We start from the raw sequence: 17,164 nt of genomic DNA, 5'->3' as shown, positions 1-17,164 counted from the left end.
AATCAACACTTCAAAATAATCTATTGCTTGAAAATACACTTTTAAGCATGTTGATTTTGAAAAACATAACAGCATTTCTTCAAATCTTCATTGTAGTAAGATAGCAAGAGGCTATTTAACCATTATGAACATTGATTTTGACAAAGAATATGAGCTCTTTACTCAAGTCTTCAGTGTGGTAAGACCATTTAAGTGTTTCTTATATTGATGAGGACGCAAGATTATGTGTGGCTGGATAGCTCAGTTGGTAGGAGCGTGGTACTCATAAAGCCAAGGTCATGGGTTCAATCCCCACACTGGCCAATGGAAACATAAAGTGTTTCAAAAAGTCAGAATAAAAAAAGAGTGGAAAATAAAAGCATGTTGATTTTTAAAAAAAACATAACATCATTTCTTCATCATCTTCGTTGTAAGATCATGAACGTTTTTCTCATATTGACGAAGACGCAAGATTATGTGTGGCTGGATAGCTCAGTTGGTCGGAGCATGGTACCCATAAAGCCAAGATCATGGGTTCAATCCCCACACTGGCCAATGGAAACATAAAGTGTTTCAAAGAGTCAGAATAAAAAGAGAGTGGGAAATAAAAGCATGTTGATTTAAAAAAAAAACATAACAGCATTTCTTCATGAGCTTCATTGTAAGATCATGAACGTTTTTCTCATATTGACGAAGACGCAAGATTATGTGTGGCTGGATAGCTCAGTTGGTCGGAGCGTGGTACCCATAAAGCTAAGGTCATGGGTTCAATCCCCACACTGGCCAATGGAAGCATGAAGTGTTTCATAAAGTCAACTCTTTAAAGTAGCAGGAGGCTTAGTTAGGGTCGTTAATAACTCATCAATCATCCCCTGATTAAATTTTGACAGAAGGATGCCTATTAGGTTTTTTTCATGTACATTCAAGTACATTGTTCCTGCTGAAAGGGAGCTAATATGGTGCTGGGTAGTTTGCTCCAACATACCAATTGGCATGGACCGGAGCATGTAAAAGTAAGCGCTGTCTGGGGAGCGCTGAAGATTATGGGTGTCAACGTTAAAGGTGAAGGCTAGAGTGTCATCTTCATTCAGCTTAATGTTCCAGTGATGTTCATGAATATTAATATGAAGTCTTCTCCAGTCTGTCACCAACCTCCCAGAATGTGGGTGCAAGAGAAAACGCATTTGAGAGATGACCAGATGAATGGGTAAAGGTACATCACTCTTCGATTGCACCATCTGTTGCATTTTGAACTATAATGTGCTCCATAGAAGCTAGCACGCTAAAATTAATGTTACAAGATTGCCAGAATGCATGTTAATAAGTCCCCACATTTTTGGGGTAGTAGAGGGGACAAAACTGGAGTTATTTTTTTGGAATAACTGAGGACAAAACACGATACTGGTTTTTTCTTGAACAAGTACAGATCCTAATTCTATTAAATATAAAAGCTTTCAGTATCTTCTCACTGAAAAATGTAGAGGTGAAAGGAGACATCACCTCACAAAACTCAGACATGTTGGCTAAATAGGAATGGGCTAAAGTACCTGTTGACAAATGCAAACATCTCTGAGAAGTACAGACACTGGTTTTTAGAAGTGACAATTGGAAAAAGTGCCATCATAAACTATCAAATCAAGTGTACAGTATTGTCTTCTTTTGTCCATGCAATTAAATTTTTTTTAATTATATAAGTATTCAATTGAAATAGTCAAGTATTCAATTGAAATAGTAAAGTCGGATTTGTATTAAACATGGCAAAAGTGATGCTCACTAAACCTTTGTGTCATACTATTTCAAATATAGTTATGCTTTTGCTTTTCATCCATTGAGGATAAATGGATAAACAGCAATGGAATCTGATGTCACGTATGAGAAGCATGTTCTCAGCTATCTGTAGCCCATTTTGACTTTATCAAATTCTGATGGGTAATAAAATAATTTCAAAATCTGCAGAAAATGCCTTATGCTGTGTGATGTTTATTATGCAGCATGTTGATTATTAGGCTGTATGAAATCTACTAATGCCAGCTGATCAGCTTGATTATTGTTCCTCTTGGAGGCCATTAACTCAAACACACACAATGCAAAATAAGCTATTTATGTTTTTTTTTGCACTGGAAGTCCACCTTTCATTTCCAAACAGTTTTTACAGTGACCCAGAAGAGTCAACAAAATGCTAAATCCACAAAACAAAATCTGTTACAATGGAAGCTATGGTAAAACTGCTAAAATATAAAATAAAATAAATACACTATTGAATAGGACCTCACTCGCTGCTTGTTGGAGGACCTCAGTGATCACTAAGGTTGCTACTGCTTTAGTCTTGGTTTGGTTATGAAGGTTCCTATCTCTGCTCTTATTTCTAACACTGTTCTCTTTCTTATTAATGCATTAGATTAGAACAATTAAGTTGTCCAATGTATACATGTCTCACATATCAAAGCTTTTTTTTTTTGCTATTTGTCCTGATTCAACTGAAATATTTCTTTTGTATTAGGCTATGAAATGTGTAAATGTCAAATTTCAAAAATCAAAACATATCACACAAGCATATCAGATACAGCAGTTTCTAAGGCAAAGACAACCTTATTCATCTGTGGGCATCTTTAATGTTGCATTTAATTAATTTATCTCCTGGTGAAAATTCAGAAAACCGCCAATAAATTTCCAAAAGAAGAAGAAGAAGAAGAAGAAAATTCAGGGAGAAGCAGCAACAGCAGCAGCAGGAGGAGGAGGAGAGGAGGAAGGAGGAGTAATGGACGTCACACCGCACAGGCTCGCTGTCAGTGACTGCAACGCGGAAGGAGGAAAACGACTCTCCGTCACTGAGGTGTAATTTCGGCGTCACCGCCTCACAAGGTGCACCCTTTAGTGTAATTCCAATGCCGCTGTAAGACCCCTCACATCTTCATGCCTGTACTATTTCATTTTAAACACAAAGTGGATATATATCGCCCCCAGTTCTCCACTGACGGGCCTCGGTAAAGACTCTGACAAGGCGCTGAAGGTAATGTACGTACGATGACGGCCGCTTGTGTTTGTCCACTACCTGCTGCTAGCTTGAATGACCGCCTGAGCCACCGGGGCTTCTACTGTATTTCCGGACACTTATTATCTTATCAATATTATTTAATTTTGATGCAGCGTGAGGGGACACATGAGCGGTAGAGTGTGAGCGCATTGAGGCAGTTAGCTGCTAGTGTGGGATTTAGAATCGGCAGGCTTCAAAGCGTTGTTGACGTTGTTGGTTTGACAGTTGTGGCATCCCGCAGGGCTGCTGCTGCTGCTGCTGCTGCTGCTAGTTAGTTAGCTGCTCTTAAATCTCTGCAGCTTATTCATGTAGACTGTTTAACTTGCTTGCTAGTTTCTGGATACAATATAAAGCAATCGGATATCTTGAAAGGCGTTATAGCCATTTATTACACTGTAAACGCGTAAAGGCCCATCACTAAGATTAACAAGCTGTTAACAATATACACCAAGGTTTCGCAGCTACTGTTACAGGACAACTTATGCGACATAATAATAGTCAGACTTTTAATGATGGCAGTATTTACTGTAAGAGCTGTTGAGAATGCTTGTGATACTTCTTGTGGTTTGTGGTTGAATAAAGAGGTTAAGCTGAAACATGTTTGCCAGTTCAATTTCATAACCTGTTTTAGCAAAGTTATTATCATTATGTTTATTTATGTACCTTTTTGTTACATGGTTGATATAATGATGCATCGACTGCTCCTATCAGATTTACACACTAGACTGGTATGATAACAGATTCTTCCAGTATGGACTTTGCCTTTTTTTAAAGATTTGTAACAGAAACATACTGAAAGAAATTTAGAGTTTGTTTCCTTCCCAAAAACACACCTGAAAACTCCCACTTTTTTCAGTCAATAAATGCTTATTTTTAGATGCGCTTTGGACCTGCAACACATTTTTTATGATAAAAGTTTACATTTGCTAAGTTAAAGCACTTGTAGTTAAATGAGTTTGTGCTCAGTACAATCTGTACACGATTGAATGATTCTGGTCCTCGGTGGTCAGTGTCCTGGATCTTTTACTTCTCTTTGATAATTAAAATTAATTCATGATTTCCAGGTTCAACTTAGAACATAACCTCCGGAGGTAAATAAGCTAATTTTCAACATGCACACATCTAAAATCTGCAGGATGACAACCTCGAAGGCTGGAAAAGCCGAATCAGCCAGAATTGTAATTGGCAGATCAGGCTTCTAACAAAACAAACAAACAAACAAAAATTGTTTTAAAAGAAAGCCTGATTGGTAAATCTTTACTTCTTGGAATTCATTATCAAATTATCTGTTTATATTTTTCTGTCAAAATCACACTCTGTAGACATATTATGTAACATAGAGTCTTACATAAATTATTCTATTTCCATCATTCAGTGAATTGTGACAAGAGCAGTGTGATGTAAGAGAAGACTGCAGAGTGTGTGAACTACAGTATGTGATTTCTGTTACTCATTAAGAACTTGTTTTATTGGAAACACCCAGTTATTTACACCCAGCACACACACAGACACACACACACACACATCTAAGTATCCTTTCAAACTGGGTAAAGCAAATGAATCTCTGTGCACTAGCAAGAATATTGGATGTCAAAGCAAGTAGAGCTTATACATGAGACTGTTAATGACTGTTAAAGTGTTGTGATTAGAAAACGCAAACAGGAGAGCAACGCTCAAATTGTGCCGTCTGAATCCGCCTTATTTGTTTAGTACCAGTCACGAGCTGATTTTAGGTGTGGAATTAATAAAACCCAGCAATTTAGAAACCTGCTGATAAGTATTGTAAATTCTGCAAAAAACTATTATTATTTTTAGAATAATTAACTGTTTTTCTATTTAATTTCTTCTTCTGTGTTGAAGGAGGAAACCATGCAAATGATCAGCAGATGAACTTGTGTGTTTACTGTCCAATACAGCAGAACTATCAATAACTGGAAAACGGGAAGAGGAACTGGAATGAAGCTTTGCTTCTCTAACTCAAATAATCGTACCTTTTGTGCTTTGGCCAAGCAGGGAGGAAGTTTGCCAGCTATTCTGTGCGAACCAAGGTTTCATTCAACTCTTATTTCAATTTGAACTGGGCAGACTTCATGTTGAGCAGTTTACACATCAACATTTAAGCTGAAATATTGATTTATTTTATAATGACGTTGATTGGAGTTGGGGAATGTTGAGCATAAATTGCTTCTTCTTAAGGTCGTGCCCCAGCATCTCAATTTTAAACCCTCAGAGTTGGACTGGCTGATATTCTTTGGGTCTATCTGAAGCAGCATAGTGCAAGTGCGCTTGACCTCAAGGTCACAAACTCAGGAATGGCCACTTTTTTCCTCAAGATTGTCGGAAAGAGAATAAAATGTATGATACCATCAACTACTGCACGCCATCCAGGCCATGAAGCAACCAAGCAATCTTTTCAAACTGCCAGCGACTTTGTCTCTCATCTGTTGAAGAGTTTCTTTAGACTGGGGGATGATGAGTTCTTTTTTGAGATCTTATATCCTCTTTATTGTTTTCAGACAGGGTTTATTTCAGTCAAACCGTAATCGAGCCAGGGTGTGGTTAGCAAAACCTGAAGCAAACACTGTGGACTATCACTATTAAGTAAAGACTTTTTACACAGGCTTGGATTAGTCTAGTTATAATTTAATCACTATAAAACAGTACTTGCAGTAAGTATGATTCGCCACTAATAGCATAATCTGAATAAACTTCAAGTTAGTGTCCTTTTTCCTCCGACTTCCACAAGCTATGTGAGAGATGTATTCTGGATATATTTTAACTCTGGTATAACCATCTGAAGGTTTGTAAGCCTGTCTTAATGAGCTAGGGTCAAAGGTCAGTCACCAGGTTGTGGCAGGCATCCCTCTTTACTGTATTGGAGGCGATCCCAGCTGATCTGGGAAGACAGCTGGCTGAGGATGTGGGGATGGGGAGGGCCTGTTGTGTCCTCTCTACTTTCTCTTGCTATAGAACTGATCCATGTGCTTTAGCTTTTTATATGTGTGCATCCATTACATCAACTAACACATGAAGCAATTATAATTAACTCCCCTTAATACTGATGTAGTGAGTTATATGGACAGCTGTTTGCTGCTCTACTTCTTTCAATTTTTTTTGCCTGCCAAAAAAAACAACAAAAAAACAACCTTAGTTTGTTGGTGAATATTGCACCATAGTTGTTAGCTATGATTATGGACCCATGTATCCGTTGCATTGTGTAAACATTTTAGAAAAATCGATCAGCATCACATTTAGAACTTGATCGAATTTACTGTCCAGAAGGTGAGACTCTAATTAGCCACTTCACTGCAGGGTGTTAATGTAATCTCATTACACAGAGACCAAAAACAAAACGCTTCAATTGCCTGGGGTGTCAGAAGGTAGCTTCATCAGTGTTGGCAGGATTGCAGCGCAAGTAATCCTCCTTTGTGTAAAAAAACCCAAAAACATTTGAAAACACTGGAATTAATTGGCTATACTGAAGTTTGACACCATCTGTGTTTAAAATGTGCAAACAATAAGACCTGCTGGCTGTAGTCACAGTTTGTACTAGCAGGTTTAATGAATAGTGTTTAGTTCTGCTTTCTGGGACAGAGGTGAGAGATAATTGACTTTTCTACTTGTTTGCTCAGTTCAAAACCGCAGTTGATTTATAGTCCTCTTATTGTACCTGCAGAGAGGATCTGTTTCAGAATTTGCTCTTTTTGTTTTCATACAGTACCATGCTGATGCTTAGCAAGCCGTGGGAACAGCTTTAGTTTGCTAAACTGAGACTGTGCAGGTTGACCAGGTATTCTGTCCAAAGATAGAAGTATCTCATGGATTAACGGTGTCTCTGCTTCATTTACGTGTCAATTAGTATTCACAGAAATGCACTTCCTGTTGGAAGTTTATAAGCCGCCATAAAACATAAATGTTTTACTATTTTGAATTTTTTTTTGCATAACCATGCAAGCAACTGTGAGAAGAGAGCCTTCTCCAGAATCAAGACATTCTTGTATTGAAGATAATTGAAGCTGTATTCTAAATTCAGTGCTGAATATATGCCTAAACAAAGTCTAATCTGTCTCAGAAAGTTTAACCTCAACAACATGCTTTATGTAACATCAGTCCACCCACCAAACTACAGAACATTTCTGACCATAATTTAAAAGCCCAACTTTATGAGTGTCTGTAACTTCTGACTGGAGCTGGATGATGAATCCTCAACAGAAAGTCAATTCCTCCCACCTCAGATGCAAATAATAAAGTGGATTAGAGTTTTTATCACCTTGGGGCTGAAGGTTTATGTTTCCACATGGATAATTTTCTTTGACTTTATTGTTGATATAAAAACTTTGCGACACATTTTATGACAGATTGTAATTAAGTTATTGATTACAAACACTGGACAATTAAGTTTAAAAATAAATCTCCTTTCTATTCTGGCAGTTTAAAAGATTTAGATTTAGCAGGTTAAGATGTTGCACAAACCGTTTCCAACTCTTTGAAAGAAACATGTTTAAGATAATTGTGGACTTGTACAATTCTGGTTAATCTTAGATGCAGTTTCCAGTAGAAGTAGCAGCTTTATTTGTTCAAACAATTAGGCCAAAGTAGAAACCACATGGAAATGTCCAGCCATCAAATTGGATAGTGAAGAGACAGGTAAGTAGGTCCCAGATATGAAAAACGTGCTAATCAACGTTGAACAAAAACATAGCTTTGAAGCTGCTGAAAGAACCTCGCTTTGAGTTCTGTACTGATATGGGCTGAAAAGGCACTCAGAGGAAGAAACCATTACTTCAAAAGCAACATAAAAGTAATTCCAGCTAATGAATACACTCAAATAGATAACACTGTTATGTTTTAATACTTAAAATATCATCACAAGACATATGCATTGAGGTTAAAGCTGCAAATAGATCTTCCAAGTAGAAATTATCAGTACCAAAACTGCTGATAAATTGGTTATTGAAGCTTAAAAACAACCAGGTGGATGTGGGAGCAAGGCAAACTCATAAAAATATTCCTCCCCTTATTTTGCCTTTTTGATTTTCTCAGAAAATTATTGTCTGTTAAAGTGTCATATTTTTTGAAGATGTCTCCCTTTTTGTTAATTTTTCGTGATGTATGTGTGTTTCTCCAGAGTCCCTCACTGCCTCAGCTTCTCCATGGGTGAATCGGGCTCACGCCGTTCCACACTTGTTTCACGCCTGCCAATCTTCCGCCGCAGCGCCAGCAAGCGGCAGGAGTCCCTCCCCTCCTCCCCGTCCTCGGGGGGAGTGGGAAACGGCGTCCACACCTCCTCGCCCTCCAGCACCAACTCCAGCTCGGGCAGCACCGGCAAACGCCGGAGCCTGTTTCGCACGCCATCTCTCAGTTTCACGTCTAAGAGGAACAGCGATCCACGCGTTCAGCCCATCAACCTGAACCTCACGCCCCCCCTGACGCAGACGGACTCAAACGGAAACAACCAGCAGACGGTAACTTCGTCGGCGTCCGCAGGATTCGGCGAGGGTGGCAGGCGTTCCAAGTCGCGCCACTCATTTGGGTTTGGGAGCCACAAGCAAAAGAAAATCCCACGCTCGCAGACTGAGGACTTTGACAAGGCCTCCTCGTCCTCGTCGGGAGCCAATCGAAATGTGTTCATCAACTGCATCAGCAGCTCCGAAGCCAATGAAGGCGACGACTCGGGGTTCCTCGACGACTTCAGTGGGGCCAGTAATAACAACAAACGCTCTTCGAGGCAGAAGAAGCAGCTACTGCCTAAATCATTCTCAGCCCATCACCGTTTCTCTCGCACGTCCGACCACCACAGGCCTCCAGAAGTCAACCTGGAACCTCCGAGCTCTGCCACCGTCACACCTGGGCCAGAGGGCCTCACACCTGGGTCATGTCCTGGAGAACTAATGGGAGGAGGGGGTGAAAGCTCACTTCAGTCCCCCATGATTTCAGAAGATCGAACAACCGCCATCACTCCGTCAGAGTTCGTTCCCATAACAGAAGACTCTGCGTCGGAGGTGGACGCACTCCCGGCTCCCAGTCCAGGATCCGGTTTGAACTCAGGGCCTGTCTGTGTGTCTGAGTCGACTGCTGATGCTGCTCCACCTGATCCCCCAGCTGCACTTGAGAACCTCAGCGTGGCGGTCTCCACCTCTCAGGTACTTTTACTCAACAAGCATTAATCTGAGTCGAATTTCCCTTGTTCAGTGATTCAGTACATTTCATACAATCATTGATTAAGCCTAGCTTTATAGGTACTGTTCTACAAACATGAAACGTTTAGAGTCTGAATCCATTTGTAAACAAACAGATGTAGAAACATTGTGAAAACAGAACTGCCACAATCATAAATGCGTATTTGGAATACCAGAATAACTCCATGGGGGTTATGGCTCTCTCTGTTAAGTGTGCTTGATAAAAACCAAAGTTTTTCCTGAGTTTTTTCTGCTTATGTTCAGGATTTTAATGTCTGTGATTATTCTTTGAAGTTTAAAATCTGGCCAAAAAAAAAAAAAAAAAAAATGGTATGAATCACCCTTTTGTTGAAAGGTGTCAGGCTCGGAGGGAAAAAAGCTGAAGAGGCTCTCAGATACAATATGTGTTATTCCCCGTCATAATCTTCAAAAAGAAAATTCATTTACTGAGTACTTTCGCACTCTTGTGTGCTCTTTAGTTCACTTTCTGGCCTTTGAGAAGAAAATACTGGATTCAGTGTCTCTAGAGATGCTCACAAACTCTCTTCTTTCAAAAGTATTCACGCCTCTTTAAATTTACATTTTACACATTAGAACCACAAACGTTTTTTAAATATAGAGTAACACAATGTAGGGGATAATGTAAAGTTGAAGGAAAACGACATATTTTCTCTTACCAATAAAAAATAAATAAATAAATAAATAAAAATAATTAGTAGAAACTCATTGATGTTTGTCTCTGTTGGCTTTGAATATCCAGTAACTGTGGATGTTTTTGACCATTCCTCATTGTAAATAATATTAAAATTAGTGACACTGTATAATGTCTGAACATGGAAGCCTTCTTGATTCAGTTTCTTGATTGGAGATTCAGGTCTGGAATTTACATTTTTTTATAAATAAGCAAACATACTCTATATCAGGGGAGTCAAACTCCAGTTCTAGAGGGTCGCTGTCCTGCAACGTTTAGATGAGCCTCAGCTGCACCACACCTGAACAGAATAATCAGGTCATTAGCAAGGCTGTGGAGAACTGATCTGCACAATGAGGAGGTAATTAAGACATTTCATACCAGTGTTTTGTACCTGTGGCACATCTAAAAATTACAGGACAGCGACCATTGAGGACTGGAGTTTGACACCTGTGTTCTAAAGAAATTGTATATTATTGCATTTTGGGCAATACATGTTTATTTTCTATTTTGAAAAGGAATTCAATTATTTGTTTATTTACATCTTCTGATGCATTTCTAGTATATAAAAAAGGCTTAAGTAGTTAAATGGAAAATCTGCAGAATGTAAAATTTTTATTTTGTATTTGACCAATCGTCAGAATAATCGATTAATTTATTACTGAAGTAATCGGAAGTTGCAGCCATTCGGAACACCAAAGTTTGTTTTATATATTTATGACCTGAACTTACTGTGAGCTTCAAATCAAAATTCTGGACCCGCAGTTTTTGGTTTTGTGAAAAGATACAGTTTTTTATTCTTCTGTAAGGTACTGTTGTGTCAATTCCCCTCATAACTCTGAAAACAGCAAATATTTACAAAGCAGAGGTTTTGCTATTTTCTTCACTATTCACAATTAAAATATGAAGTAACTTCACCTGTGGACATTCTCTAACACTCACTTGCTTAATACTTGCCGTAGCAGGAACATCTTTCTCTGTGAAGCATATTTTTACACATATTCAATAAAATATCCTCTCCTCAGGTTTTCTTCACCCCAGTCCAGTCCAGCGCGGAGAAACCGTTACTCCCTGACACCAGCACAGCCAACAACACGGACTATGAAACAGCTGTCTCCCTGTCCGAGCCAGAGACGGCTGTACCCTGCCCACCTCTGCGGGAACAATCACTGGAAGAGAGGAAAGAGAGGGAAGAGGAAAGACAGGAGGCAATGAAAGACGGTTCAGTAGAGGAGAGGAAGAAGTTGGTGCAGGAGAGAAAGGCAGGCTACCACACTGAGACCACAAGCGAGAGCGAGGTGTGTGCGGCGCGCAGCGAGGGCTGTCACTCAAACCCAGAGAAAACGGATAGGAGGGCGAGACACACTCTCTCTCTTCAAGAAAGAGGAAGCTTCTGCGGCTGCCACGAACCCAGGTCCTCTCATTTGAGGAAACCACATGCAGGTACAAAACTCAGAACAACAGAGGAAATCAGAGATTTAAATGCAGAGTCAGACGCGCAGTAGCACTGCCAGAATAATCACCTGGCTTAGAAAAGAGACACAGACTAGACTCATGTCTGGGAATCCGTTCCACTGAATCTCAGGCCTGTCTGGCATTCCTTTGTGATGAGGGTTATTGAATCATTTCCAGGCAACTGCAGAGCTTTGTCTGATGGAAAACATTTAATTGGCAATTCAGGTGAAGCAGTGCTGGTTCTCCTTCATTCTTCTTCAGTTTTAATTATTCTAAACAATAAAAACGATCAGGTAAACCCTGAGAGAGGTCATTAAAGTTTTTACAGGTTTATAGGTATTGCAGACTAAACAATTGAGATTTAAAATTGTGTTGAAGAATAAATAATTAACACCGGAACATGGAACAATAATTTAGAAGCCCTCGGTTCTAAATTATTCTACATTTTAAAGTTTTGAATAAGATGATTGTTAAAAAAAAAAAACTTTGCAGCTGAAAACAGGTTTGACATTTTCTGTTTCTGCCTCAGGCTTGGCTACTATTTGCTCTTACTGGATGAGAGATTAAAAAAATCTTATCTTCAGCTTATTATTACAGTTGCATAGCTCGACAGATTTATTCATTTTAAACTCATGGGTTTTGCTGTTATAAAAATCCTCACACTTGCATATTTAAGTCATATCAACAAGTTCTTAAACTATTCTCTGAAAATCAGAATTTTAATTTACAATTTTTTAAACCTTATTTTGTTTTTTTCTGCTTTTAAAAGCCAAACATTAAAAGAATTTTATGAGTGCCAGTTATGTTGTTAGATTAGAAAAAAATATTCCTTATTTTAGCTGTGAATGGAACTCCAGAGAAAAAAAGAATTAGTTTCTTTGAAACTTGTTGTTTAAAATGCAATAATGGAGACATTTGCATGTTAACATTCAAAATGCATTTATTGTATTAGTAAGGATTTCTCTTAATTCATTGAGATGTTAACGTTATCTGTCCTGTAAAGGAAAAGGATATCGTTGACTGCATTAAGCCTGCACATCCACATAGGCAGAAACTGCTTTATTCGGTCGAACATGAGCCCAGATTTGTGTCTAAATATTTCTGTAAATATATTTCCAGTGGACAATGTAGTAGACAGAGAACATGCCAGACTTCACAGAAGGAATTTTGCAGCTTTAAAAACCCTTGTAGGGAGTTTGTCCTTAGTGTCGGCTCATTCTGAGCTCCTGAGTGTCGTCTCGTTGTGCTTGTGCTTCAGTGTTCAATAAACCTTGCAGATCCCCATTTTTAGCTTGAAGTACTCCTGTTTATTAGGCCCTTTTTACCAAATGTTTAACAAAAACAAAATTAATTTAAAAAAAATTTGTGTCGACAAAAAATATTGACGTCATAGTCCCATTATTAAAATAAAACAAAAAATAAGTACATTATTCTTTTACAAACTCATACTCGATGCCCATCTCATTTTGTTGATGAAAACAATTTAAAATGTATATCTGCCAGGGTTATGAATCATTTTGAGTTTAACTGTTTATACTTGCAATTTTATTTTTTGCAATATTAGAAACTGCTGTTCTGCATGCTGAAACTGCACAATAAATGATGCTGTGGGTTACAAAGTTGCCCAAATGGCAGAACAACCTGCCATTATCTACTGTTGGATCCCTTAACTACAGAGATTTGTTGTATCGATTCAGTATTGCAGGCTTTTTGTTGTTGCTCCCCCATGTGCTGTAAATGTTCATGGTTATAAGAGTCTGAAACTATGGTAAAATGTTCAGGACTTCTTTCTGCTGCAGATCTTATCCTATTTTATTGAGTGAGTTTACAACAAAGGAGCTGTTTAAAAACGACCCCTTTATTACAGTCTGGAAAAGCGCAGTATGTGTGTGCAGGTGGGTGGAGTGAGAAAGCACAGAAAAAATAGTTGGCATAAAGGCCTGTTTTTTTTTTAATAACCAGTTGCTCTGTAGCAGGTTATTACCATAAAAGGATATGGTATTGTTTTGCTTCTGGTTTTCAATAAATCACTGTTGAGCAATTATAGGCACCTTCCTCTTGTTTTTCTGAGGAATATTCCCCCTGAAATCTGGGTGTTCATTCTTCAGTTTTATTGTTACAAAACAATCTAGCTGTGGGGAGTCTGGATAAATTTGATTATTGCAAAACAATAAAAACAGTCTGAGCAAAACCAATATAGCTGAACGGCTTCATGAAGGAAGGATTTAACTTTGTTTAAAAACCTCAGTAAGTAAACGTGACTCTGTCATTTAGTTTTATGAAAGGAGGTTCATTCTCTTGCGGGATGGATCTTCCCAAATTAGAAATTAATAAAAATAATATTGCATCTCAACAGTGTCATCTAATTTCTACAGATCTCTCTCTTGTTTATCTGTGTTTTTTGTTTGCTGTTGTTCTCTTGCCGTCCTTTGTGTAGCTTCTGTGTGCAGCAGTGCCAGCCCTTACCACGAGGTGATGCGGATGGAAAGGCGACTGCGCTCCTCATCTGAGGGGGCCGGTGGGCCTCGTGTCCATGGAAACTTCAGAGATGCTCCAGGCATGGAGGGAAATGGTCTGCTCAAGCACAGAAACAACTCCTCGTCGTCTAAACTTGGAAGTTTGGTAAGCCTGAAGCTGTTTAGGTTGCACCATAAATACAAACACTGACACACTATTTCACTGCCCTTAAATTGTAGGTCAGGCTCAGTTATTAATGTATTATAGCACTATTTCCTAGTTTGTTTTTAATTGTTAATGGAAAACAGCTTAAACCAAATATTACATTTTAATAATGCAAAAGGATTAATGAAAACTTGCCGGTGAAATCAGTAAAATGTATTAGAATTAAACATTTCTTAAAAATGCTTGTACATATTTCTATACAAAGTACCTTAATGTTCATAAAATCAAATAAGTGTCTTGCAGTTAGAAAAAATACTCCTTAAATTATATAGCTAAAAAAATTTATGAATGCATTTTTGGATCTATAAATGTAAATATTTATCTGCTTTTCAGTGAATTTTTAGCATCTGTTCTCATACATCAGCGAGATGTGGATAAGTTGGCACGTTTAACTTAGTTTGTCATTACTTCTCAAAGTGGAAACTGCCAAAAGTTTAATTGTTGCGTTTGGCTTGTAAACCTGGTTCTTGATTGTTTTGGTGTGAGTTCAATGTGACCTACTGGCTGACCATAAATGATGGATATGAAATTGGCAGAAATTTGATCATGGACTGAATGTAATTCTATTAAGTGTTTAAACTATTTATTATCAAAAGTCAAAGTTTTTCATCTGAAATAGAAAATTTAATAAATATGTTAATTCACAAAGCTCATTGCATTCACACGACAAATTTGCTGGTTAACAAACCAAGAATCACTTAGTGGTGGGTGCATTTTAAATTAAATATTGTTTGTGCTGGTCTGACTTTTTTCTGGTGTCAATACTCATGATGGTAAATGTACTCTAAAATGATGGTTTTTTTTCTGCTCAGCCACTTTGGCCTGCTCTTCGATTTACCGCTCAAGGTGTTGTGTCACAATCAATAAGCAGATGGACACTTTAGTGATAATGAGGTCGCTTATGCATTGAAATGACCTGGTGCTAAGAAAAAAATAGGCACAGACTATATTTTCCTTCACATAAGTGGCTTTGAGTTTGTGGTTTCACATGTGGTGTTAAAATTCATCTCCTAATGCCACATAGTGATCCAATCGAACTTGCTGCAATTCTGTAGACTCGTTATTGGACTGATGGTTGATATCTGCCTTTTACTGTGTTATTTTTGTGTTTGGTAGCAATGCGTTATTTTTAGTGTATGTTTTAGAAAATGTGTACAATACATAATGCCAAATTTGACCGAGTGCTACTCTTTTATTCCTTCTACCCATTGTCTCTAAAATTCTTAGTACATTTGAAAAGAGGGAAGATATACACATTAACTCACAGGTATTTAATCTCCAAACAATTATTTCTGCTTTTATCTGCATCTGCTGTTATCCACATATAAATTTCTTAAAGATTTTTTATAATAGAAATTTGCATGTGCTTTCAAATTTGTTCTCGCAGCCACACAATGAGCTGCAGTCCTAAAGAGTTTAGAATGAGTGGTGGCAATTTTACTGTAATTATAGCCAGCTGCTAGAATACTCTGGTAAAATACTAAAATACCCCCTCTAATATGCTATCTGATTTGAGTCGGTGCTTGTGGCCCTGACCATGAAAATATAAAAGGGGTTTCTCGAATTTAGAGTGCACTCGTCTTCCCTTTTTGCCTCGCCATCACACAAAAACAAAACGTTTTGAAGGACAAAGAGGAAGTGGTTGACATTTAAGTAAAATCCAACAACATGACACCTTTATGGACCATGCTCTTCTATTAATGCAATGTGAATGAACTGAAATGATGTTTAGACAGCCGACAGAAATGTTGAAAAAATAAGCAAAAGGCTGTTCTTCATCCTATTTAAGGGAAACGTTAGAAGTTTAAGTTGAGTGCGAATGTGTGAAGTACTTAGAAAAACTTCTTCAGTCATCTAACAGGTTTAAGCCTGGTGTTTACTTTGTCTGCCTGCACACATTGCAGCAGTCTTTGTTGGTGCAAGATTTAGCAACATCCATTTTTGTTTTTGCCAATAGGTTTTAGCTGTGACTGGGCTGCTTTTCCCACAACATGCACAGGAAAGCTCCATAGGAGGCAAACCAGTTTAAATCAATCCCATTTATTCTACCGGATACTAAAAGCTTCCTCTGGGAGATTACACAGAGCAGCGATGTACGCTGCACATTACAGACTACTGCTGCCTCTCCACTTCCACTTTGCTAAATATTGCATAATCTCTTTCTCACCTCCTCCCTGCCTATGAAGTGCCCTTCTGGGCCTGAGTAATGGAGGAAAGGTAGAATCCCGGCAGTGTATATTAAACTATATCCTTTCTCCCTTTGCTTCGTAAAATTTTATTGGTCAGTTTTATGTGCGTGTAGCTAATGAAAACCTCAGGATTTAGACACCTTTATCTTAACCTTGGCCTAGTGTTTTTCTAGTTTTATACAGTGATGGTATGCAAGCAATAACATGTTATGAATACAACGCCCTCCACACTTATTAGGACCTTTGGTTAAGATGTAAATAGCCTCAGAATAAATGTCTCTTTTTACTGCAGTAGCAAAATGTCACAATGAGTCACTGAGGAAAGTACAAAATCTAATGTTTATTTTAAAATTTTAATACCAGCTTGTTCATAAAACTCATTATATGGAAACATTAATTAGTACTCCACAGTTGTTTTCAGAATGGGAAAGACATGAGAGCATGTCGTTCATGTAAGGCAGACAGGTGTTGAGTTGAACAATGAATCATAAATACTGTAGCTATAAAAAAACTATTTTTCTAAGTTTGTAATTTGCTACATTCAAAACAACAATTTAAAAGTTTAAAATAACTGGTGCTATACATATTCCATATTCCCTACTACAGTGAAATCATCTTTTTGCTAGATTTGGTATTTGTGCTTTAATATTTGTGAGAGTTAGAGCTGCCCAATGTATCCAAAATCAGCAGTGACCTCAATATCGGCCTGTGTAACACTGCCTTTGCAAAGAACTGTTTGCATGTGGTAGGATATTGAACTCATATATGTGTTATATATCAACACTATGCATTTCTATAATAATATTTGACAGCCTTTAAAGCCTGTACCTCTGCTATATTTCTGGTGGTGGAGACGCTTAAGCTCATGGAGAGGATGGGCCCTCACGCCAAGGCAAAGAAATGGTTCATCTTAATCAATATTGTCATTGCAATTTTTACCCAATAGCATGGACAT

General features: G+C 38.1%; 1 protein-coding gene across 7 annotated transcripts in view; it reads left to right on the top strand.

The window, feature by feature from the left end:
* The first annotated feature begins 2,720 nt into the window (after positions 1-2,720).
* The window catches only part of ccser1 (coiled-coil serine-rich protein 1), a 135,523-nt gene continuing 121,079 nt past the window's right edge, over positions 2,721-17,164 (top strand). For 4 of the 7 annotated variants that reach the window (XM_044111489.1, XM_044111493.1, XM_044111492.1 and 1 more), the window contains exons 1-4: positions 2,721-2,989; positions 8,142-9,156; positions 10,909-11,326; positions 13,776-13,960. In XM_044111489.1, coding sequence (XP_043967424.1) covers positions 8,167-9,156; positions 10,909-11,326; positions 13,776-13,960 — 1,593 coding nt within the window. In that variant the 5' untranslated portion in view covers positions 2,721-2,989; positions 8,142-8,166. Of the gene's footprint in view, positions 2,995-8,141; positions 9,157-10,908; positions 11,327-13,775; positions 13,961-17,164 lie in introns of all 7 variants that reach the window. The other 3 variants (XM_044111486.1, XM_044111487.1, XM_044111488.1) reach the window with 3 other exon arrangements.

The sequence above is a fragment of the Gambusia affinis genome, linkage group LG03, assembly GCF_019740435.1.
Source record: "Gambusia affinis linkage group LG03, SWU_Gaff_1.0, whole genome shotgun sequence".
Classification (NCBI taxonomy): domain Eukaryota; kingdom Metazoa; phylum Chordata; class Actinopteri; order Cyprinodontiformes; family Poeciliidae; genus Gambusia; species Gambusia affinis.
This window is presented reverse-complemented; position numbering and strand designations above follow the sequence as displayed.